Here is a 24,288-nt window from a genome sequence, read left to right as displayed (position 1 = left end):
AGCACTTGGCATGTTACAGTGCTGGGATCAATGCAGGCTCCTAGCTGCAATGTGCGTCAGGTATGTGTCTGTAATGAATGCTTTTTTTCTTGGAGGCTAGAACAGAAGAGAACCGCGCAGGCTTTCCTTTTGTCTAACAGCAGGCCTAGGGTCTAAGGAGGGGGATGGTTTTCATATGATATTTGACATTTGGGTTCTGAGTAGTATTATGTTTAGGAAATGAGCTTTGTAGAGTGTGTGCGTGTTTGATGGTAAGTATTGTATCAGAGTGACACATCCTTGTGTAGCATGTTTTTGTAGGGATGTTGCAGCAAATCGTGTCCATTGATTTCATAGCAGTGAGTTCAGCTGGTAGAAGGCACGATGAATATTTTTAAACAATGCTGAAGCTGCTCCTCTAACACCAAGCTGTGTGCACATGTAGGATTTGTTTCCTTGTAGCTACGATGGTCAGAAACTGTTTGGATTGGGGGCTGTGGGTGGGGTTTTTTGGAGCACAGGCAAATATTTGGGAAACTGTTTTCACAAAACCTGAAAAATAAAATTTCAGTTATACTGTGTATAAATTTTAATCTCGACTCAGGATCAAAACCTGAGGAAATCTAATGGAACCATAGATCATGCAAGTATTTTATTTTGAAAATGATGGAATATCCCATTTTCTACATGAAATACATATCCAGTAGAGTTGCTGAATGTCTGTTGGATTTTGCTGGTCTTACGTAGCGATGACCAGAAGAGAAAGTGACACAGATTTTATCAAGCAGAGTCTGTAGGTTCATGATTCTCTGCCCTTACTGGTGAAATAGTGGGTTTGTGGTAGCCTCCCTGCAGAGGTGAAGGGAAGTAGGAGCCTGGAGAACCCGTGAGAGCAGACTTCCATGGCTGGAGTCATGCGTGCTGGGGTGTGAGAGGCAGGGACCCCGAGTTCGCTCTGGCGGGCTGGGCGCAGGGATCTGTACCACACCAAGGTAAGTGGTACGGTGGGAGGCCTTTCAAGATGGAGCCAGTGCTGGAAAATATTTCAAGACAAGTTGCTTTTTCTTACATACTTCTGTTTTAAAATGAATTAAATGGGAAATTTCTGGTGTACTTCATAGTTGGGTAGTTTGAGTAGCTCTTCAAAGAGGAAACAAAGGCTGACAGGTGAGAGAGGCATTTAGTTATTAGGTAGATATATAATGTTGGGGTTTTTTGTTTGTTTAAACTCTGTTCTTTCCCTGGTATCTCTTGTCTCTGCTCTCTGGTGAAGAGATTTCCACTGTGACTGCCTCCTTCACTGCCACAGCGTGTCGCTGTCCCCTTTACCCTTCTGCTGACAATGCTTGAAGAAATTGGATCTGCACAGAATTGTTTGCCTGCACTTTATCAGACACATGGCACTTGCTGTTGGTCGTCACTCATATCGCCTGTACTGTTCTTAGTTCCCTGTCTCCTGCGGTGACCTCACCTTGCCCTTCAGGGCTCAAGGTTGCATACTGTCATCCTGTTAATGTGACACTTTTCCTCTGGGTACTTGTACCTTTTTTTGAGTGATCCCTTCCTGCATGATTGCATGGCTTTTGCTCAGACTCTTGGAATGTGTGTGCATCAAATAAAAGCTGTGCTACCTGGATATGGCCCTACACCAGGACAGCCCCAAATGTCGTGAAATTTAAAAATGTAATCCAGTTGCTGCATCTAGTTCCAGTCCAGGTTTGATCATCACTGTATTGCTGCAGTCATTGCCCTTGCTTATCCTTTCCCTACCCCCAAATTTGCAACTTATGTTTTTGCATGTGCTCGATACTGAGTAAACATTCTTCCTTTCTCCAGTGATGTTATTGGACCCTGCAGTACTGTAGCACTTTGCTTGTGAGGATATTTGTTCTTAGAGCACTTGGAGTGATCTCATCTCCGTTTTATAGGTGGAGAAACAGAGGCACAGAAAACTTAAGTGACTTGTCCAGGGTCTCCCAGCTTCCACGCTGGTGTCCAGTGTGATCTGTTGCCTCGTGTCTGGATCACCGCTGTGCTCTGTGTGCCTGTACAAACTGTGCATCTGACTTTCTTCTCTAAAGCCCTGGAAATGCTTTCCTTGTCACCTCCCCACCCCTCCTGAAAATCTGATATTAAATCCTACGTGTTGATTGAATTCTTCGGGCAAATTGGCCTCTGTAGTTGCTCCTTTGCTCTCGCAAAGCCAGCTGCTGAGGAGGTGCTCGCCTGCTCCCAGCGCGGCTGTGCAGCCGGCGGTGCAGGTTTCCTCTGGATGCTGACGGAGCGCGTGGGGAAGCTGTGGAGCCTCCGCTTCCTTGCGTGACCCCCGTTGTGGGGAGCGTGAACTGGGGCTGACCATTGCTGCGAACAGCCACTGTGCATCGTGCGGGCCGCAGCAGCGGTGCCGTGTGTTAAGCCTGATTACATAAGCTGTAGATCATTTTCTCTCTTTCCTGATCAGCTGCTTTCCTCTGAACGCAGAAGAGGGAAGCTGCTACCCTCTCTGTGCATGCTGCGTCACAGAAGAGTGACTGAGAGAGGGGTGGTGGAAAGCAAGGGAAAGGTTAAAAGACTGAAGCAATCTGGGAAGTGCCACTGCTTCAAGGAGAACCGCATGAGTGCAAGAGGCTCTTTGCAGCTTTCTCCTCCTGGGTTTTGAGCTGCAGTATTGAAAAAAAAAAAAATAGCAGCAGCTACACTAGAGTCATAAGCAAGCCCGAAATCTGTTAATTCCTTCACTGAGACAGCATGGAGGATTCTGCAGAGCAGAGTCAGGAAATGAGATATCACATGCTGCAAAGGTAAGAATTACAGATATGATTGTCTCCTCATAGCAGCAGCCGTCTTGAACTGAGGCAGTTGGGCACTCTGTACTGGAAAAGCATGCTGATATTTCTCCATGTTAATTTTATCCTCTGAAACCTCGCCAGTTACTGTGAGGTATCTGTGCATGCAGTTTGTGAGAAAGATACTAGCATACATCTTAGTTGGGGAATCAGTGTTAAAAAAGTTTGAGATTCTGCACAACTTCTAACCTCTATAAACTCTGAAGGATAGATGAGCATTTTGAAAGTTCCTACGTAACAAAACACCGCAGTTGTGACCTGGGGATTAATAGGGATGACTGTTACTAACTCAGCATTTATTCTGGTTTGTTTAGAGCTCGGTATTCTTTCTTCCTTGATGCCCAACTTCTACCTCATCTTACCCTGCCAAAAAAAAAAAAAAAAAGTCTCTCCTGTTTTGATTATAATGTGCAGACTGTGGTTATTAGTAAATAAACTTAATGTTCTTGGTATGCTTACTGTCACAAATTAAACTGAACTATACTTGCTTATCAACAAGTGTTTGTGCGTTATTCTGGATGATGAACCTCTGGTTTCATTGACATTTTATCTGTAGCAGTATCTTTATGTGTGTAGTAATTTCAGCTTGGCAGGATAGTTCATATTCATACTGTTCACAGATTCTGACCCCAAGATTATCTTTTTTCTATCTTTGTTGAGGCTGCTCTCAAACCTGCAATGAATAAACCTCTCTCACTTGTTGGACCGTGCTCCTTCCTTGCCACGCCATAGATTCTGACCCTCTTCAAATACACAGATTTAGTAGAAATTCAACCTTAACAACACCTTTCCTCTTTTTCTTGCCTGTTGGCTCCTGTCCATGAATTCCTGGGCTGAGATTATCACAGAGCAGTTTGTGAACGCGTGCTCACAGGGACAAGTTTTAAGTTCAGTGATAACGTCTATCTCTGAAAGTGCAGCTTGCTGGAAGAAGGGAAAGTACACAGGGGAAGAACCTCCGCACACATTAACTTGTTCTTATGGCCTTCTCTGGATATCAGCTAGCAGCTCTTCTTTGAGGCAAGTTACTACACTGGATGTACTTTGGTCTGACCTAGTACAGCCATTTGTATGTCCCAAAATATCACTGGGAGATAGGCATCTGTTTTTTTTAGCATGCTTTAAAATCACCCTATTGATCTTGTTTTTCCTGTTACCCTTACTTCTCCCACTCTTGGCTTCACGGATTGCTTCAAAGCCTCTTTCGCTGTGCTTCACGCACCAAAACCAGGACAGTTGTGCTAGATGATACGGGTCAAGATCCTTTTTGTTAATGTGTACTGCAAAGCACAGCGTAGTCTGTGTTAGCAGCATGATTGCTCATAGGAAAGAACATACGAAAGATTGTTCATAGGTAAGAGAAGAATCTGGATTTAAACCAGATACTAACTACAGTTTGTTCAGGGCTTCTTTTGTCAGCAAATTTTTTAGTCAAGATACTGGTCTGTGGTGTTACTGTGCTCCTGATGAAGAGTTAAGGAGGGTCTGCATTCCAGATGGGTAAATCTTCATAAGCCATAACGTATTTATGAGGGAACGTGAGGGGGAACCTGTGTGATTCCTCTCAGGCTGTCACCAAGCACCTCTAACAGCACCTCATTCAATCCAGAATGCTCCAAACCTCACATGGGGCGGTGAACCTCACAGGCACAGCTCTCGGGCTACCTGACCTTGGTGGCCGTGTTTATAAAAGGAGACCTCTAGATGCTGTGCATGGCTTGGCTTGTCCTTGGGTTGGTTTTCCCTTCGTGCCCTCCCCCAGCAATTCCAGTCGCTTTCTGCCACGTCCCATCCCATTTCCCAGTGGGGTTGCTCAACGGCAGCAGCCCTTGAGCAGCTGATTAGGCCAGAGGTTCCTGATGGGTTTCCCATGGCCGAAGGGCAGCCAGCAGGGCCTGCGTGGCTCCTGGGGACAGATGCTGCCACTTAGACAGCTGCTCCGATGGCACTGACCCCCCTGGTTGCTGTTGGGTCTTCCCAAAGCATTGAGTAGTTTTTTCAATACCTTCCCAATATTCATCTCTCCTTCCTACAGAAAGGTCCTGTAATCCCAAGTGGTAGCAGGGGTAAGGACTTCAGTGTGTTTGTGGGAAAGGAACCTGTTAAGAAAAGCACGCTGAATACAGTAAGAAAAATGGGTAAACTGTGGGGGGACCTGAGATGTAAAGCTTCAGGGGCTTTAAAATAAAAAGTATCTTGTTATTTCCCCAGTCATGCTGCACTATGGTAGACGCACAGTGTGAAGAGTAGGTCTTTGCTTTTCTATTGAGTTTCCTCTCATGTTTTCAGCTTTGTAAATTTTTAGCAAATCAAATCCTGTAGTGCTTGCAAAAGCAAAGGGTGATTTATCCATGTGTTATTTCTGTGGAAGCTGAAGCATAAGAAAGGGAAGCGACTGTCCCATTCCCACACAGAAAGACGGTGGGAGAGCAGAGAGTTGATGTTGCCAGACACAAAACTGGCTTTCACTGTTTCTAGTAGAAGTAACGTGGTTAATTTGTCCTCTAGCTCTCAGAACTTTTGAGGAAGATATTAAAGGCTGGATGGTGGAAAATTCTTGGAAAATGATTTTAAGTAGCCAGTCACAGGCTCTCTCATTTGCACCTGGAGATTTATTTGCTGTGGTTCCCCAATAGGATTTCCTTACGGAGTCTGATCTTAGTAGCTTGTTTTACCAAAGCCAGAAAACATTGTTGTCATTTTCCAGCTTTCCTAGATGAATTGGAAGCAATGTGGTGGAGCATTGTTGTCTGTGTTGGGCAGCAATATGCAGTGAACACATTTTTACCTATTTATATATTAGCATAACTGGAATTTCTCCAGATAACCTGGCTTTTGCAGAGAGATAACTGAAAGGTAGTTAAAAACCAGAGTCATCCCTGTAAAAGCTGAGGACCAGGCCATGGTGGTCTGGAGGCAAGGAGTGATTCTGCTTGTCTGATGGGGGAATGTGGTCAAGGGGAACTTCACAAATTATTCGCATATTCTCTTCTATTTGTGTACATCTGCGCTGCCAAGTTGCTTTTTTCTGTCTCCCACAAATTTCCTTAGGCCCAGTATGTCTGGTTTACACCTTGTAAAGCAAGGCCGGGACAGGAAGAAAGTTGACGTACAGCGGGATTTCACTGTGGCTTCTCCAGCAGAATTTGTTACTCGTTTTGGAGGGAATAAAGTTATTGAAAAGGTAAGTTACTGACCTTTCTGACTTTAGCATATTGCATTTTGTTCCCTTCTTTTGAGCTATGACTTCTCTCTGTATAAGGCTGTACATTACAGATACCAAAATTTTAATATTCCTGAACTTGAAAGTTGTACTTCTGCCTGTAATCATTGTGTTTCCGTTTTATTTTATATGTGATAAATAAACATCCCATTGTTTTAGCTCAGTGTGACAGGAAAAAAATTTTGAGTGAGCTAGAGCACTTCCACTGATACAGAAGGATTTATAGACAGATACAACAAAAGTAGACTGTAAAAACCACTTAAGAAATGTATTTAAAAATACATAATCATTTAATGGTTGAGGTCCCTTCCTTTCAGGTATCGAAAGTTTTAGCCACTCGTTATGCCTATTCTCATGTGTCCTTCTGTTCTCTAATCCAAACAAAGCATAACACGTTAAAATCTTGGCGGTCGAGCAAGAGGTGATTTCTGAATTGACTGATGGGCCATTAAATGTTCTTGCTGAATTGAATGCTGGCTAATGAAACTGCACAGCCCCAAAATTGGACGAAGTGTCTGCAGAGAAAAAACTGTTTTCATTATCGTTTAGTGTTTTGTGCTATTTAGACTCTGTTTCATCCCTGCTTCTAATATACTCAGGTCCTGATAGCAAATAACGGCATTGCAGCAGTGAAATGCATGAGATCCATCCGACGCTGGTCCTACGAGATGTTTCGAAATGAGCGGGCAATCAGATTTGTTGTCATGGTGACTCCTGAGGATCTGAAAGCAAATGCAGGTGAGTTGTAAAGACTAGTGAAGGTGCACAACCTCCTTGCACAGACTTTTCTGGGAGGAGATTAAGTACTTCCAGTACTGTAGATTTAGAGAGTTTTAGACCAAGTACTGTTTATTAGATTTGCAATCTAAATGAGACCTCCTTTGTGTTTGCAGAGTATATTAAAATGGCAGATCACTACGTCCCGGTTCCAGGAGGACCGAACAACAACAACTATGCAAATGTGGAACTCATTCTTGATATTGCTAAGCGGATTCCAGTGCAGGTGAGAAGTGTCAAAGATGGTTCTCAAAACAGGAGGTAACACTAAGCAATCTTCTCTCCTTAAATTACAAGTTGTATGTGGGGGAAAAAGACAGGTCAAAGAAATTGAAATTACAAACCTATACTAGCACCAAAAGGCCATGCATATTACAATGCAGTGGATTTCCCAGCATGAATATCTGCAGGAGATAGAAGGTTCCCTTCACCCTTCCACTTTCCTACACTTAGTTCCTCTTCAACACCTTGCTGCAGCAGCCTTCTTTGACTTGTCTACAAGATGCAAGACGTTAGCCCTTTAAACTAAGCAAACCATGTAGTTCAGGAGGCTGGTCTGGCTTATGACTGTTATGAGGCTGTTTTCAATGAGGAAAAGAAAGTCTTGAAGTATCTGCATGCGTTCTGTTTCTACTCACTAAAACAAAGAGTGAATTATGTTATTTTCTTCTGCAGGCTGTATGGGCTGGCTGGGGCCATGCATCTGAGAACCCTAAACTACCAGAACTTCTCCACAAAAATGGGATTGCTTTCATGGGTGAGGATATATACTTCTGATCTAATGTCTAGACCTTGTTTTAAGATGGGTAGGTTTAGTGAGATAGAAAATCCTGACTCTAAAAGAGAGCCATGAGGTATGGTTTACAAGTGCAAGATTGATGATGTGTTCTTTACGGTAGTCAGAGCAACGGACTATGCTAACAGTGTAGTCTGTTTCCAATCGTCGAGGCTAATGGAACTAGATAAGGTTTGGACATATCCTGGGAAATAGTTCTTGTATGGGAGAAGTGGCAAATTCTCCGACATATCTTTGAATATTGTGAGGTACAAAAGCAGAAAAGATTCCTGTTAAAGCAGGCTGTTTCAAAAGCTGAATGTCCCTGTTGTCATTTTAAAGAGGGTGTTTGTAGTTTGGTTTTATAGAAAGAGTGGAGTTTTATGTGGACAGTACATTAAGTTTGTGATCTAGTTAGCAGTGTAGTTAACCAAGTGCTGGAGATGTTTGATGCGGTAAGCCTCATCTCCTGAACCACATGGATCTGAATATTGGATAAGGTTTTGGACACATGCAGTGTTTAGAACTAAAGATGGACTTGTGATAAAAGTCACGGTCTGAACATAGCCTGGGGACAATTGTATCCTGTTCTGACTTCTACCAGATCTTTTTATCTGTAGTGTGTTGAGCCATAACCGCAGAAATACTTTGGACCTTTGAAGAGGAGTGGATTTAAAAGCTGTATTTTAATTCCAGTTTAAATCTCTTACCAATCATACGCTACAGTCCCATGCAAACCACATTTCAAGTAAAATCAGGGCACTGAATTATTATTGCAGTAGCGTGTGATATGCACACCTAATACCAGTTACTAGTAGCTGCCATCCCTTTGAGAGCAGGCCGAGCTTGAGGACACATGGACAGAGAGCGGTGCTTGCAAGCTGAGTCTGCCAAGACTTCTTTAACAGGATGGGCACTTAACAAGCTGTTCTGATGTGTCTGTGGTTGCATTGCTGTAGTTTCAATTGCCTTTTCCTCCTTCTTGGTCAAAAGTACTCTAGTCTGTTTGCTTTTAGTTTCCTGGCTGATACAGCTCATGCTCTCTGTTTCAGTTCAGAAATGTTGATTCATACCAGTTGAGATGTGGCATGCAGCAACCCTGCTAAGGGTGTTTATTTATCCCTCTTACATGGAACCTAAATTAGACTTCTGGACATTTCCCTAATGTCTGATATCTCTTGTATCTCTCTTATGCATTGTTTTTGCTCTTTGCAGGTCCTCCAAGCCAAGCAATGTGGGCCTTAGGAGATAAAATTGCTTCTTCAATAGTGGCTCAGACTGCTGGCATTCCAACTCTTCCTTGGAGTGGCAGTGGTAAGAAGGAAATTGCCCTGTGTTTATCAAGATCATTCTAATCTTTTTTTCTTCAACACGTCTAATCTTTAAGAAGTGTCTGTGCACAAAAAGGTGTTCCAAGAGATGTTCTATCTGTTTAGGGTTTCAAATTTGTATTATCTGAGGCTTAGACATAGTGACTACGATATATATGGATAAGTCGGGCAAAATTTACACGTTGTGTAACGTGCTGTTAGTCTAACAGTACAGCTGTAATATCTGGTATTTCTGCAGTCTCTACTTTTCTAGCATGTAGCGTGTAGTTTTGGAGCACACAGCCAATACTCTTCTTCCATGGAAGCTTTATGCAGTTTCAAAAGACTGTAAATAACAACCTGTTTCTCAGAATTGCAGAAGGTAAATGAAGGAGGATATAATTTGTTGGATGAAAATATCTGCTCCCCAGAAAACAGAAATGTCTGTTTACATTCTGCATTCTCTCTTTTTTTTAAATGCTTCCAGACTAGTTCCTTGTGGAACTATGACTGCTGTTTGTTTCAGCAATGTCTGACATGTGAGTTCTCACTGAGCCTTGCAGCAGAATGAGCTAAGAAGGTAATGCTTGTATTTCAGGTCTTCGAGTGGACTGGCAGGAAAATGATCTTCAGAAGCGTATCTTGAATGTTCCTCAGGAACTGTATGAAAAAGGCTACGTGAAAGATGCAGATGATGGACTGCGGGTAGGTGGCTAGTATTTTGGAGGTATATGAGGTCTTGCTGCATGCACACCTGAAGAGCGCTAGAGGTTTAATTTATTTTTAATGGGAGTACAAACTAGAACTAGACTGTCAGCCTCACAGAACTGAGTCTTGGAAATTGGAAAGTGATCTTTCACATATCATCTTTGGGCCCAGCCTGCAGAATTAGGTGAGAATTAGGAGAAAGAGACAAAATATGGGACCAAAGTTGTATTTTATTAACGGCGCTCTTCTGTTTTTTGTTTAATGCAGGAAGAAGGTGTTTTTAATAAAAACCCATGACCTCACACTTCATTTCATCTTTTGTTAAGTTTCTCTTTGAGGGAGATTTCTAGAATAAGAAATATTCGTGCCACAATACAGGATTTGGGAGTTTTCCTTTGTAAAGAGAGGGGGTGGAGTGTATGATTTTTCCATGTTACCCAGCTTAATGATTTTCTGTGTTATACAGAAGCTTTTCTGTGCATTTGTAAATTTAATGATGTGAAGCACTGACAAAAGATTTTGTTATCACTTCGAGAGGCTAGAGTTCTTTGTAGTCACAAAATCACTGCTGATTTTTGCAACTGCAAGCACCCTCTCAAACTGGAATATTTGGTTTCTATCCCATTCATGTCTTGGTTGCTAGAGTCAGACATGGAAGCTTGGACACAAATCAACAGGGAAATCATGATCTTTTCAACTTGATTCTTCTACCTTTTTGTACTTACCCATGTTTTTCTGCCCGTCTCGATCAGGCTGCTGAGGAGGTTGGCTATCCTGTCATGATCAAGGCTTCTGAAGGAGGAGGAGGAAAAGGAATTAGGAAAGTTAACAATGCAGATGACTTCCCCAACCTATTTAGACAGGTAACTTTTCCCACTGATTTGTGCTGTCTTGTTCTAAATGTTCAGGTTGGGTGATTCTGAAACCACTGTATTGGAAATGTTAGAGAACTGAAAAAGACTGCATTATGTATCAGAGCCTGTTTAGCTATTTGACTCATGAGTTCATGCTTTCTTTGCTCTGTATGTTGGTAGGATTTCAATATATCTTGCATATCCAATACAGTTGTCAAATGCCCAAACATCGTAGGAGACGCTGAATAAATCCAAGTAATGGAGGGCAACTGCGGTGTAACTCAAAAATGTTGAGGGACACGAGCCTTTTTTAGTTTATGCATTATTTAGGAAAGCTGAGAGGAATGGAAACGGCACTGTAATTATATACAAGCAAACATACGGTATTTTCAACCTTAAGTGGCCCAGGGGAAATATGGATGTTCCTTGCTTAAAAAATTAACTTGGGATGATTGTGACTAAGATAGGTGTTTACAAAAAATGATCTGCCTATTTATATGCTGTCTCTGCTGTAGGTTCAAGCTGAAGTGCCAGGCTCTCCAATCTTTGTCATGAGACTAGCCAAACAGTCCCGCCACTTGGAGGTACAGATCCTGGCAGATCAGTATGGCAATGCCATCTCTCTCTTTGGCCGGGATTGCTCCGTGCAGCGCAGGCACCAGAAGATTATTGAGGAAGCACCTGCTTCTATTGCGACTTCGGTGGTGTTTGAGCACATGGAACAGGTGAGAGTGGCTCTGCAAGTTCTCTTTTCCTTGTGAGACTCCAGAAACAGGCAGGGCTTTTTTTTTTTTTTTTTTTTTTTTTTGACCTCGCCAAGAGTTTGCATTGTTGAATCTTTTAAAGGAGCAATACAGGGTTGCGTGTCTTAAAATGCTTCGTGTGGGCGACCACTCACATTTCCGAAACTGAGTCTGCCATGTGCTGACAAACAGCTGTAGAGCTCCCTTCAAAAATGCGTGCACCCCAAAAATAGGAGGGAAGTGTGTTTTAAATGCATATTGTCATATTAAAAGCAAGCTGCAGGAGTTGTATGAATTGTCTAATGCTGTTATACATATTTTCTTCAAACTCTGCCTTCTGTAAATTGTAAATGAAATAACCTGGAAATCAAAACTCCTGTGCCACGTGCTTTTCTTTGAGCAGTTCTCGGGCCTGTTACAAGCTTTTGCATGTTTCAGAATGCCAGCAAAAAAGTCTGAAGTGGGTGGAGTGGATGAACAGCGCATAGATAACTGAGCATGGGGCCTGGAAGTCAAATACTCTTTTTTTCCTGTATCCTAGTGTGCGGTGAAGCTTGCCAAAATGGTGGGATATGTGAGTGCGGGCACTGTGGAATACCTGTACAGCCAGGATGGCAGTTTCTACTTTCTGGAGTTGAATCCCCGCCTGCAAGTGGAGCACCCCTGCACAGAGATGGTAGCTGACGTTAATCTGCCGGCAGCGCAGCTCCAGGTGAGTCAAGTGCCCGGGCCCTGTGCTCCGGGAGGCTTTCAGAAGTACTCAAGATGTGGTACGTTGAAGAGGCCTGAGCATGAAAAACCTGTTCTGCTGAAGCCTTAGCAAAGTAGGGGGGCGGACTCTTGTCTGAGTCACAGCCGGGGTTCTGTGTTAAAACTGGATCACATACTGACATTATGCAGATGACTAGATCTTGGTACTGATAAAGGAGGGAATATAAAGGAAGTATTAGAGAGCTCTACCAAATATGGCCTATATCCTCATGTGCAGATAGGTGATATATGACTCCCCCACGTTTCCTCCTCAACAAAAATAGCCAATAACTGAAAGGCCCATTTTGGTACTTTCTCAGCTTGGGATTTATCTTCTGTGGCTGGAGCAAAGCTTCATTCAGTATTCCAAAATATATGTATGCATCCCTTCTGTTATGACTGTTTCACTAAGTTGTAACTCTACCATTTGGCTCTTTCTGATTTGGAAAGCGAAGAGAGGTTATTTTCTAGTTGTTTCTCCTGGACTGCTCAGATAGACCTTCAGTTAAAAGGAGTGTGAAGGGAAGCAATAGAGGAATAAAACATAGAGGTAGGAAAACTGATTTAAGGAAAGGCTGTGTGTAAAAAAGCCTGTCTCAACAAGCTTTAGCCATGAGTAGTTCAACTTTAAGCTCTGAAATTATTTTGTGAAATGAGTTGGCTTCTGAGGCTAGCCGTGCGATCAAATGCTGTGCCAGTTTTGAGGAGTGCATCGCCCACTCTGCCTCCAAGGGACAGCAGCCTCTTCCCAGAGTTTCTAATGACAAAAGGAGGGTAAAAAGAACAGACAGTTGGATTTTTCATCTTTCAGCAAGTTCAGCAGTTGTTTGAAGTTCAGGAAAGTGACTTGGGTCTTTTTAATTTTGATGAGCAGTTCCTGACTTCCAGAGCAATTGTTTCCACCTCTCTAAGCCCCTCACTCATCGCAGATGCTTCCTCCTCCTGGCTGAGGTCCCTGCTCTTCAGCCTTTCTACAAAACAGGATTTGTGCCTCATAATTAAGTACTTGAATAGATGTGGCAAAGTGACCAAGAATTTCTCTTGATTTATTGCTTTTTCAAGGGGAAGTCATGACGGTGGGTGACAGTTATGGCTTACATGAACCAGCAGGCTTTTTGTTGTTCTGATCCCCAAAGTAATGAGGGGGATCATTCACAGATCTTGTAGAAGGCATATTTATTGCATATGCTGTGGCTCATCTGTCACTTGTGCATCCCCGCCAAACTCCCTGGGTGCTGCCATGCTATCTCCCTCTTCTCAGCCCCCATCTTTTCCACCGGTGGATGAATGCCGCAGTCCTCTTTCCCTCTTCTCTGTCTTACACCACATTAGGACCTCTAGGTGCTTTTCTACTTCCATTTTCTCAGCCCTCCCATTCTTACCCTCTTGCTTTCTTTCTAGTTTCTTTCTTCTCCCTCCTGTTTGCATTTTGAAGTTTATTGGATATATGGTAGAGAAAACAGCTGAACTGTAATGTCTTGTAGGCTGCTCAGGAGCAGGATCATCTTCATTTTGTCAGGAGGCTATTCGGCTTTGGCCTGAGCCTTCTCTCAGCAGGTGATTGCCGTAGCTCTATGTCTGTATTTGCCAGGCACTGAGAGTTTTATAACTGGTCAGATGCTTTCCTTGTTGTTTGGGCACTGTTCTTCATATTGCTGATGCTAGATACAATTTCATAGAATGGCGCATTGATATTGTAACCAGTTTGGCCTTTCGTCTGTTGGTGTCTGGCTAATACACAGCTTAAATAAATGGTTAAGCTGAAGCTCAGCCTTTTTGAACTGTAGCTGTAAAAAAAATCCCAGCTAATGAACAGAACAGGTAGGACTTTACTCCGTAAGGATACAGCCAGCAGCCAGTTCTGCAGGTTACCCTCTCTGCAGTTTGTAATTGCAAAATTCCACAGTTTCCTACAACCAGTTAGGGGCCTTCTGTCTCGCTGGGACCTTAGTATATTTTTAACAGGCCTAATGCATGCCCATCCTCAGCTGACCCAGCACTGGCCAGCTTTCTCTGGAGCCTTTTAATCAGCCAATGGAAAATACTGGCTGAAGGGCTTAAGGTGGATATTACACTGAGCTCAGCTGTCCCAAGAAATACGAATGTTCCAAGACATGTCAACGGAGAAGGCTCACATCAGAAAACAGGCATGCATATTTGCTATACTAGAACTGCAGCGTCAGCTTCTGCAGAGAATTGGTAGAATTAATTTTTCAAGGAATAGGTACTCTCTGTGAGGAGAGAAACTTACGTAGTGGTGGTTTCTTTTATTTTATTATTTTTATTCTTCTTTTCTTATTATTGTTTTTCCTTAGATTGCCATGGGGATTCCCCTCCACAGGATCAAGGATATCCGAGTGATGTATGGTGTTTCTCCATGGGGAGATGCATCTATTGATTTTGAGAATTCAGCCCATGTCCCCTGTCCACGCGGCCATGTCATCGCTGCACGTATCACCAGTGAGAATCCTGATGAGGTGAGTGTTTTAAATTCTGTAGTTACTGATCACACTCTGATAACTGTAGACTTTACACCTAGGTTCAATCCCTGCTGCTGATCCTGAAAATTTTGGCAGCGATTTAAAAGACTCTTCCCTTATCTCACTTAGTTGACGGTTCTGTAGACTCTGGTTAGACACAGCCTGAACTTACTTGTGTATATATCATGTTGCAGCACAAAGAGGTGCTCTAGCCTTCAGAACTCTAATTACTTCCCTAATTCTGGATTATTTACTTTTTCTTTAGGATGTATAGCAATGTCTGTCTGTCTTTACAGGGATTTAAGCCCAGTTCTGGTACAGTTCAGGAACTGAATTTCCGCAGCAATAAGAATGTCTGGGGCTATTTCAGTGTTGCTGCTGCAGGAGGGCTTCATGAATTTGCCGATTCTCAATTTGGTCACTGCTTCTCTTGGGGAGAAAATCGTGAAGAAGCCATCTCGTAAGTAGTCAGAAGAGTGGTAGAACCGTGGAAATTCTTGGTTTTGTCCTCTTTGATCCAAAGGGCCATGGATAAAACAAGACTCCTTACTTCTGGGAGTTTTAAGAGAAGTTTCCCTCTCTTTATCTTGTTTTCCACATCATGGTCAGGCTTCTCATCCTGTCTTGCTTTGCCGTTCCACTGTGTTGCACCTACATTTCTACACTTTTCGCTTACTTCTCTTTATTTTTTTCCTTTCTGTTTCATTCCTGCCTTGTATACCTGCTGCTGGGGTATGATACAGCTACCATTGTGTTGAAGTCCCTCTTGGAAAGCATTCAGGTGGAAGGCTTCTAACAGGAAAAACACTGCTAGCTTGTTATGCCAATGCTTTGTAATGGTTTATAAACCATTGAATGTCCTTGTGTGGTGTGGAATGTTAAAGCATCCGGTCATAAGACAGGACTGTCTGACCTGTCACCCATGTCGTTTCTCATCCAGAGCCTTTCATCTGTTCCATTCTGAGGGGGATGGAGACCACGTCTGTCTGTCTTACATATAATTCTGACACGTGGTAGGTGCCTAGATGTTGATAACAGTGGGAACTCCTGATCTCATCGCTGGTGCTGCCTGAGCTGCTCTTGTTCACACCAGCTTCTTTCATTCCCAAGCATGTCATATAGGATCTTGCTCCAGTGCACATGCTCTTCTGCTGTTACCTTCAAACTGTGTTTTCCCAACAGCTCACGGGGAACTATCTTGAGTTACCAGCTTGCACGTTACCGTTAGTATGGGGCAGATAATAGGTATTCTTTTCTCTTTCAGAAACATGGTAGTGGCTTTGAAGGAGCTGTCCATCCGAGGGGATTTCCGAACCACTGTTGAGTACTTGATTAAACTGTTGGAAACAGAAAGCTTCCAGCAGAACCGCATTGATACCGGCTGGTTGGATCGGCTTATTGCTGAGAAAGTTCAGGTGCGGCTCTTTGCTTTACAGGACTACAGATCGGAGTGAGGAGGGGAAGGGGCTGGGGGGGCAAGCTTGGTGCATGCTGGTTGCAAGAGGACAAGGATTTAGGAGTGGTTAATTTCCACTTACCGCTTTATGAATAAACATTTTCACTGGCCTTAATTCTTATTTATATCAAAATCCCAGGTCATCCCTGTCAGGGAAAGGTGGTCTTAAAGTCGGCCAGAAAAGCATCTTAGTGTACGTGTGAATTAAGGCTAGTATTTTGGTTTGCAGTTTGGGACAGATGATAGTGGAAATGTAGGTGGAGCCTCAAGATTCGATCCAGGAAGAAAAAAAATGTGGTTTTCTTTTAAGGAGTTACAGAGGTAATTGCTTCTGTATGGTGTTTGCATGGATGCTACACCAACTTAATTTTAAAGAGAGGTTGGCCATGAACGAAAAATAGAGCTGAGACTGTTGATTCTTCAAGTGGGTGTCCAGAATGGACTGAAGCTAAAGGAGGTGTAACTGTGTTATCTACCCTTTCTTTCTAGGCTGAGAGGCCTGATACCATGCTGGGAGTGGTGTGTGGAGCTCTGCATGTGGCTGATGTGAGCTTCCGAAACAGCGTCTCAAACTTCCTGCACTCTCTAGAAAGGTAAAATTGCAAACTGGTCTTGGTAGATAGCTGATAAGCAGATAGTAAATTAGTTTTGATTTACAAGTTTTGTTCAAGTACAGTACAGTCCAGAAATGCACAGAGCTTATTATCTGCTGACTGTTCTCTGGCCCCAGGAAGCTGTTTATCTACTGGCCTAGGAAAACTGGCAGATATCTATTCATCTCCCCAAAATATCCTCTGCTGTTTGCACAGGTTGGTTCGGTTTCTGGCAGTTTTGGTAGAAGCTCCAAGAAATGGCTCAGAAATGTGGAGTTCTTTCTCTGTGTGCTGCTAGGGCAACATTAGGGAGTCTTGAATCACCAGATATTGTCTTCCTCCTGTTTTGAGGATTGATTTAATTTTCCAGATTTGACATAATTTTCCAAACTGAATGCTTCCCACTAGTACTTAGAAAACCCTCTCTGCTCCTCCTGGCTTTAAAGTAGAGCAGGCACTGTAGGGAAACTAGTCATAACACTCCGTCAGGCTAAACCTGGTGTGATCCAGGCAGGTCCACTCTTAACAGGGTTCTTCCCCTCAGTGTCCTTTTGGTGAGTCCATACGTAAACAGAGCTGCAGGGGGAAAAGCTGCTTTATCCCTATGTTAAGGCATGCTGTGTGTTCTGTAATTCAGGCTGTGACGTTCCTTTTGCAGACTCTTCTCTAATGCAAAAGTGGGTGAATGGAAAGGAGAGTAAAGCTGGTCTGTGTGGCTGGAGAGAGAAGGGCTGCCTTTGTCAAACTGATATGTGTCCCTCCTAAGAAGAGACAGTTTAAAAGCCTATTCCCATCTCTCTGCTAGTGTTTTCCAAATTCTTGCATGCATCTTTGAACCTGCTTGGGCCCCTGATAGCCATTTGGTGGCTTCTGGAAGACCAGTTTTGTTTTGTACTTGTCTTTCAAGGGGCCAAGTCCTGCCTGCTCATACTCTGCTAAACACTGTGGATGTGGAACTCATCTATGAAGGACGGAAGTATGTGCTGAAGGTACGATGCACAGTGTGGAAACCCATCCTCTTGCCACTTTTCGTTGGAAATGTCTGTTTGTGTGCTGCTCTGGCTTAATCTTTGTAATATGTGTAATCATTGGAATTAAATCTGTGCGGGGTTTATTTTCTCTGCTTTAGTGGGGTTAAGAAATCAGTACAATCTCCCTTATGATGATACCCCGTCACATCTTTCCATTGCAATATCTCTGTGTATCTCTGTAAACGTTTTAACCTTTCGGGGTCAAGAAATGCTCTGCATAGGGTGAAGAATACTTTGTTATAGGCAAAGACTACTGCCTGTTGGTTGACCAAAACTTTCAGTTGATGTTTCTGAATATGTAGATCTACTCTGTTGGATGTTTGAGCCCAGTTTCATCAGCATGACAGAGTTTGTAGCAATTTTTCCCTTTAGTGTTCCTTTTTCTTTGCTAACATTTCTTTCAATGTTAGAAATACTGTTTAAAGGTTGCGAAACCAAGCATACAAAAGTTAGAAAATACTAGACTTAAGATTGCCTGTGTAATCTCAGTTAGCTTCCTCAGGCAAATTCATTATGGTGAAGTTTTTAATTACATGACCATATACTGGTTTTTGCAGCTATAAGTATTCTGCACCCCTGCACCTCCATGAGTTTATCTTGGCACCCCTTTGATGAGAAATAGAGAGGCACTGAACAGCAGCTAAATTATGCTTTAAGTGATTTACCCAGCTTCAAATAGGAACTCTGTGGCAGAGACTGTGATAGGATCCCTTTTTCCAGGGAGAGCCTTAGCTGCTTTCTCTGTGAGACAATCTCTCTCTCTTCCCCCCCCTGCCCCCCCCCCCAAATTATCTCAGTCGTTACGCAATTTTAGTACACAACTGTGGCTTGTACGTAGATCGGGGTGAAGAAATGGTATATGATTGTGTAATCAAACCCATACACTTAATGCATAAGTGTGAGAGGATTAAATCAAGATTCATGGACAGCATTAGTTCTGGCATCTCTTGACTGCTAAATGCTTGGCTTTGTGATCCCAAATTTTTTTACATTGTTTTTCCCCATCTAACATAAGAACAAATGGCTCTGTTCCCCTTCTTTAATTCCCACTGTTGCAGTGCTTGAAAAACTGTGTATGTTGTGGCAACCAAGGCACTATCAATGCTGTGTTTATTTCACGTGATACGTACCATTCTTGTGGATCCGCAGGTGACCCGACAGTCTCCCAATTCCTATGTGGTCATCATGAACAGCTCATGTGTGGAAGTTGATGTGCACCGACTGAGTGATGGAGGACTGCTCCTATCTTATGATGGTAGCAGCTATACTACCTACATGAAAGAAGAAGTGGACAGGTAGCAATGTGTAAAGATTAATGTTTAACATTGATATACAAGCCAAAATTAGGTGTACTTGTAACTTTATGCTTCCCAAAGATCAGCTGGGAATGGAATTCTCTCCTAGAAGAAGCTACTAGATGTATTATGGATGAGTTTAAAGGGAGAAATTGCCTTCACCTGAAGAACAGATCTTGGCTACTGTTAGAAGAAAGATCTGAATGTGTAGCCATGTGGAGTCCATATTCTCGTGCTGGTTCTCCAAAAGTGCCCTTTTGGATTATTAAAAAAAAACCAAAAAACCAACCACCAAAAAACAGAACATGAAGATCTTTAAAGTTCTTGAAACTCCACAGCTGCCTTAGAAATAGATTTAGAAGATAAAGATTAATAGATTTTAGATAGTAAAAGATTTACTATTTCAGTGCATTCCCTCAAAATTCTCTGCAGGGATCATAGCCATAAGGTCAGTAAATCTCCAGCTTCTGGAATGTGAACCACTGCCCCCTCTACTGGTTTCTTTTCTGTCACAAATGTAACGAATCTGGTCAGGGATACAAAGAGAGTTTGGGTAACTTTCTGGGCTGGCAAATGCTATAAAATCTCAACCTCTCAGTCTGCTACATGGGTGTGTCCTGCTCTTTTCAGCGTTGCTCTGTATACAAGAGGATTTTGCATGAGGTGGGCAGCTTGGCGAATGTATTGTGTGTTATGGCAAGTGTAATCTCCACTAACATCAGTTTTTGTTTATATGAAATCTTGAACTTCGTTGGGTCTGGTTCTGACAGTGAGTGATACCTGTTGATAGAGAAGCAGCACAAAAGTAACATACATACAACTTTGCTAAGGGCTATTCTAGCTGGTTTCTGATTCTTGGCTTCCATAGTCCTGTTTTGATATGATTAATCTGAACTTTCCTATGCGGGGCCGTACCGTTCAGCTCAGAAGAGCTGGTTGAGGTGATTTTGTTTAGTTTTGGTTTGAAGTAGAACAGGGAAAGAGAGAATGGATTTTCCCCTTCCCATGCTTTCCACAAGGAACTCTGTTGCAGTGATTTGTCCTGTTCTTTCCTAGGTATCGCATCACTATAGGTAACAAGACCTGTGTGTTTGAAAAGGAGAATGATCCCTCCATTCTGCGCTCCCCTTCGGCTGGGAAGCTGATCCAGTATGTGGTGGAGGACGGGGGACACGTGTTTGCGGGCCAGTGCTTTGCAGAAATAGAGGTAAAAAGAGTCTCAAAGAACTGACTTGGCTGCAGATGCTGAATCTGCCCAGGCAAAAGCTCGGGGGAAAGAAGTCGAATGTTTGGACCTGGGAATTGAGCATGAGGGATAATTCACAGTATTTCCTTTCCAAATTTTGTCTGTGTTTTAACGTGGACTAATGCAGGAATCAACAGTGAGAGTGGTGAGGTGGGGAAGAAATTGCTTAACAGCTGAAATTTGAGTGTTAATGACTGTATACCAAGTGATAAGCAAAATTTCTCAGTAGTGAGGCCATGGTTATCATCTTGCTGTGATACCAAGGGAGAGTGGGATCCATGTGTACTGTGTTTTCTAGCTGTGGTGAAGAAGGCTTTCTGCTTGTAGACCACTACTTAGTACTAACACAGACTCAGAAGCGGAGTGATATGCCAGGATTAAGTAACAAATTAAGACTTCTCTGATTACCTGATCATTTATCAGGTTGAGCGGATGAGTTAATAAGTGTCACTCCTCCCTTCTCCCTCGGAAGTTACTTAACTCTTACAGAGGAGGAGGATGAACAATTTCCGCACCACTGTGAGGAAAGCACGAGAGGTTGTGTAGGAGTGCATGGCTCAAAACAGATTTGAGGGAGGGGAGGGGAGGGTGTGTGTTGACAGAGGGGCAATTAAACCAGTTGAGAACAATGTGTAGGAGAAAAATATCAAGCCAGAGATCCAGATATTTTATGTAAGTGCTTTTACACTGCAACAGAGCCATGGCTAAGAAGGAACCACCTACTCAATTCCTGTGTGCCCAGTTGTGGTGTATAGTATGGCAATTGTAAAACTAGACTGTCTCCCCCCATACCCAACCCTTCTGCTCCAAAGGCAGGAGCTTCCATGGTTGAGCTAAGGAAGCATCTCTGTTTGTGAGAGCGGTCTGAGTCCTGTGACCTCTATAGAAAGTAATCCTAGTTTCCTCTGCTAAAAGTGAATGTGTTGCTGTAGCTTTTGGGAGTGGCTCTCCCACTTCTAGCCTTTAGAGTGCAGCAGCTGCAGCAGTAAATTGTGTCTGCTTTGTTCGTTGTGTTGAATGTGGGACCTTCTTGAGTAGCTGTTGGTCCAAGCAGTGTAGAACAGGTGACATTCCTGAGGATGGCTTCCTGCTGCGCTAATTAGTGGCCAATTATTTTGTTCTACGATTCACTTTAGTGTCTGGGGTTTTGTTCCCAATGTGTGTGCTTTTAAGCCTTTGAGAAATCCTGAAGGCAAAAGGTGCTCATGCAGATTAGTTTGACTGTGGGAGGACATTGGCTGCTGGCTCACAAAACTAGAACCATTTGGGGAATATGGAAGCTGAGCGTGTAACCTGTTTTCCTTGCTACAGGTGATGAAAATGGTGATGACGCTAACAGCAGGAGAATCAGGCTGCATCCATTATGTCAAACGCCCAGGGGCAGTCTTGGATCCAGGCTGTGTGATTGCCAAGCTCCAGCTCGATGATCCCAGCAGGGTTCAGCAGGTGAGAAGCTGCAGAAAGCACAGATGTTTGTTGTGTTTTTAATAGGGGAATGATGTTGAGAGTGGTACGAGATGGTCCAGTGTACTGAACCAATTTCAGATTTGTGCGTTGTACTGGAATTGTCACTTTACCATCTGTTTGTCTGACATGAGGACTAGGACTCAGATTATTGTCTCCTTTTCTGATTCAGGCTAAGCTCATGTACCATTCTTGTTCTTTTCTTACCTCAGTGCTATTGCGGCTACATGGCTGTCTAGGATATTGGAGGTTGGCCAGATTTTTCTATCTGCTTTATTCCTATGCAAGTTTATGTAACTTCTTTTTATCATGTATTCTTCTTCAAGTGACCCTCTTTGGGAGGACAGGAGTTGGTATCCCAACTCCAAGAGTGTCGGGTCCTGTCAAAGCAATTGTAGCAAATGTGGAAATACAAAAAAAAGAGCCTAGGACATGGATCTTTTTTAAGGTGAAAGCAAAAAGTATATTTATTTAGGGATGGTAGGCTGGGATGTAACTGGTGGCGGTGGAAGAGAATCTATTGTTCCTTTAGCAATAGCTAGTTGAAAATTGTGGGAAGTTGTTGTGCAGGGGGTGGAAAGTGATTGTCAGCACCAAACTGTTGGCTTTTCCTGTGCTTTTCTTTGAGATCTTTGGTCATCCTGGATCTAAAAAATGACATCAACTGTAACATATTCGGGAGAGAGGCTAGAAGCTTATTTTGTGGGTGTACACAACATAGAACTATTGGAGATCCACCTTATAACTTTTCTGTCTCTCAACCAAGTGCATTTGCCACTCTGGGAATTCTTCCAAGTTAAATCTGAGCCTCGAGTCGAGGGTAACTGGATGTTACCACCATGGCTGATGCCATACAGGAGGGTTAGTGACACTGTGCTGTTCATTGTGTTTCCAGGCTGAACTGCACACGGGTACCTTGCCGCAGATCCAGAGCACAGCACTTCGAGGCGAGAAACTCCATCGCATCTTCCATTATGTCCTAGACAACCTGGTCAATGTGATGAATGGATACTGCCTGCCAGAGCCCTACTTTAGCAGCAAGGTACTGGTTACTTCTTGTTTCAGAGTGAAAGCACAAATTTTCTTTCAATTCAAGGTAAGGCTGGCCAGTTTGCATGTGACAGCCAGAGGACCAAGAGTCAGGGCAGTACTACCCTGCTAGTGCCAGCTCGATTCGGTTCTCTTTCTTAGACTTCCTTATAGTCAGTCTCACCAGAGAGTCCCATCTGTGGCACCCAAAACAAAGAGAAAGCCAAGGAGCTGAGCTTGATCTTTACTGCTTGTGCCTGCAGCCTTGTACATGGGAGCTGTGTGCATAGCCAGCTGTGGTTGAAGTCCTAGAGGGAGTAGGAAAGAAGGTGGATGAATCTGTGTCAGCTGTTGGCGTAAGGCAGCACAGCAGCTTTGTCATTTATTCCAGTTCTCTCTTTTAGTCCATGGACTAGCTGTGTGATAAAACAGTCTTGAAGAAGACCTCAATGAAAAGCTTTTCCTTTTCTCCCTTGCTGCTTATTCTTTTCTTCCTGCTTGTCTTTACACTGACTTGTCTCTCTCTAGGTGAAAGGCTGGGTTGAGCGACTGATGAAGACACTGAGAGATCCATCTTTGCCTCTGCTGGAACTTCAGGACATCATGACCAGTGTTTCTGGACGGATCCCACCCAATGTAGAGAAGTCCATCAAGAAGGAGATGGCCCAGTATGCCAGCAACATCACATCAGTCCTTTGCCAGTTTCCCAGCCAACAGGTGATCAACCACACTTACATAGAGGAATAAAAATTGGTTTGCATTGGGGCAGAGAGAGAGAAAGTTCCTTTAAATTATCTGGAGGTTAGTTGGACCTGAAAGGTGCATTTGAACATGGGTTCTTCATGATGAAAGATACTTACCTGTATCACTTGAGCTTAAAGGCTTGCCTCCTTTACCTGTGCTGCAGGGTATGTGTTCCCTGCTCAGTATAGCTTTAAACAGGCAGTTTGGAAACAGTTTAATCATATCAGTGGCCTTGTGGGCATTTATTTATTTGCTTTTTGCCTGGTATGTGTGCTGCAGTGCAATTTGTAGTGTCAACGTAACCTTAAAAAAGAGTGATTGCAACTAAGGGAGGCCTGATCAGGTAATGAGGTGTTGGAAGATGATTTCTCCAGTATACAATCTTGTGGATTGATATTTGTATCATTGTCAGGTCATTAACTTCCTTAGCAGCTTAAGGCTTTGGCCTTTGCTGGAGTCTGCTGGAACTCTGGTCTGGTCTGTCTGGAAGTTCTCAGCTTCTCTGCTGGTTGTTCAGCCAGATCATCCCATCCAGGACTGGGACTGTCATGTGATTGCTCTCTTTCAGATTGCCAATATCTTGGATAGCCATGCAGCCACCTTGAACCGCAAATCAGAGCGCGAGGTCTTCTTCATGAACACTCAGAGCATTGTGCAGCTTGTACAGAGGTGAGCCATTTTCAGGGGTGCCCCTTAACTTTTTTTTTTTTTTGCTGCTGTTTGAAAGACCTGAGCCTGCTTGTCTTTACTCAAATGATTTTATTACACTCAGAATCTAAATCACTAGGAATAAGCCTGCATACTTCCCTCAGGGAGGTCAACAGTGAGGGGGCCATGTGTGTGTGGCTCCTGGCTGCCTGTGTTAAGCACACATACAGATCCTTCCTCTTTTTCCCTTTGCCATATGAAAGAAAGATTTAACTTCTGTCCTGACACTGGTCACATCTTGGCCATTTCATCAAGCTTCTGGTGTGTGTTACGCCTT

General features: G+C 43.2%; 1 protein-coding gene across 2 annotated transcripts in view; it reads left to right on the top strand.

Moving 5' to 3' along the window:
- ACACA (acetyl-CoA carboxylase alpha) overlaps window positions 1-24,288 on the top strand; it is a 140,769-nt gene that overhangs the window by 17,875 nt on the left and 98,606 nt on the right. Inside the window, exons 1-21 of one of the 2 annotated variants that reach the window (XM_050909167.1) lie at window positions 2,728-2,780; window positions 5,877-6,009; window positions 6,648-6,786; window positions 6,942-7,051; window positions 7,501-7,582; window positions 8,816-8,914; window positions 9,509-9,615; window positions 10,371-10,481; window positions 10,988-11,197; window positions 11,757-11,927; window positions 14,281-14,442; window positions 14,742-14,905; window positions 15,710-15,860; window positions 16,391-16,494; window positions 17,402-17,483; window positions 18,675-18,820; window positions 19,877-20,027; window positions 21,378-21,512; window positions 22,426-22,572; window positions 23,088-23,276; window positions 23,872-23,972. In XM_050909167.1, the coding sequence (XP_050765124.1) occupies window positions 2,728-2,780; window positions 5,877-6,009; window positions 6,648-6,786; window positions 6,942-7,051; window positions 7,501-7,582; window positions 8,816-8,914; window positions 9,509-9,615; window positions 10,371-10,481; window positions 10,988-11,197; window positions 11,757-11,927; window positions 14,281-14,442; window positions 14,742-14,905; window positions 15,710-15,860; window positions 16,391-16,494; window positions 17,402-17,483; window positions 18,675-18,820; window positions 19,877-20,027; window positions 21,378-21,512; window positions 22,426-22,572; window positions 23,088-23,276; window positions 23,872-23,972 (2,747 nt within the window). Of the gene's footprint in view, window positions 1-2,727; window positions 2,781-5,876; window positions 6,010-6,647; window positions 6,787-6,941; window positions 7,052-7,500; window positions 7,583-8,815; window positions 8,915-9,508; window positions 9,616-10,370; window positions 10,482-10,987; window positions 11,198-11,756; window positions 11,928-14,280; window positions 14,443-14,741; window positions 14,906-15,709; window positions 15,861-16,390; window positions 16,495-17,401; window positions 17,484-18,674; window positions 18,821-19,876; window positions 20,028-21,377; window positions 21,513-22,425; window positions 22,573-23,087; window positions 23,277-23,871; window positions 23,973-24,288 lie in introns of those variants that run through there. The other variant, XM_050909166.1, reaches the window with a different exon arrangement.

The sequence above is a fragment of the Gymnogyps californianus genome, chromosome 20 (assembly GCF_018139145.2).
Source record: "Gymnogyps californianus isolate 813 chromosome 20, ASM1813914v2, whole genome shotgun sequence".
Classification (NCBI taxonomy): domain Eukaryota; kingdom Metazoa; phylum Chordata; class Aves; order Accipitriformes; family Cathartidae; genus Gymnogyps; species Gymnogyps californianus.
This window is presented reverse-complemented; position numbering and strand designations above follow the sequence as displayed.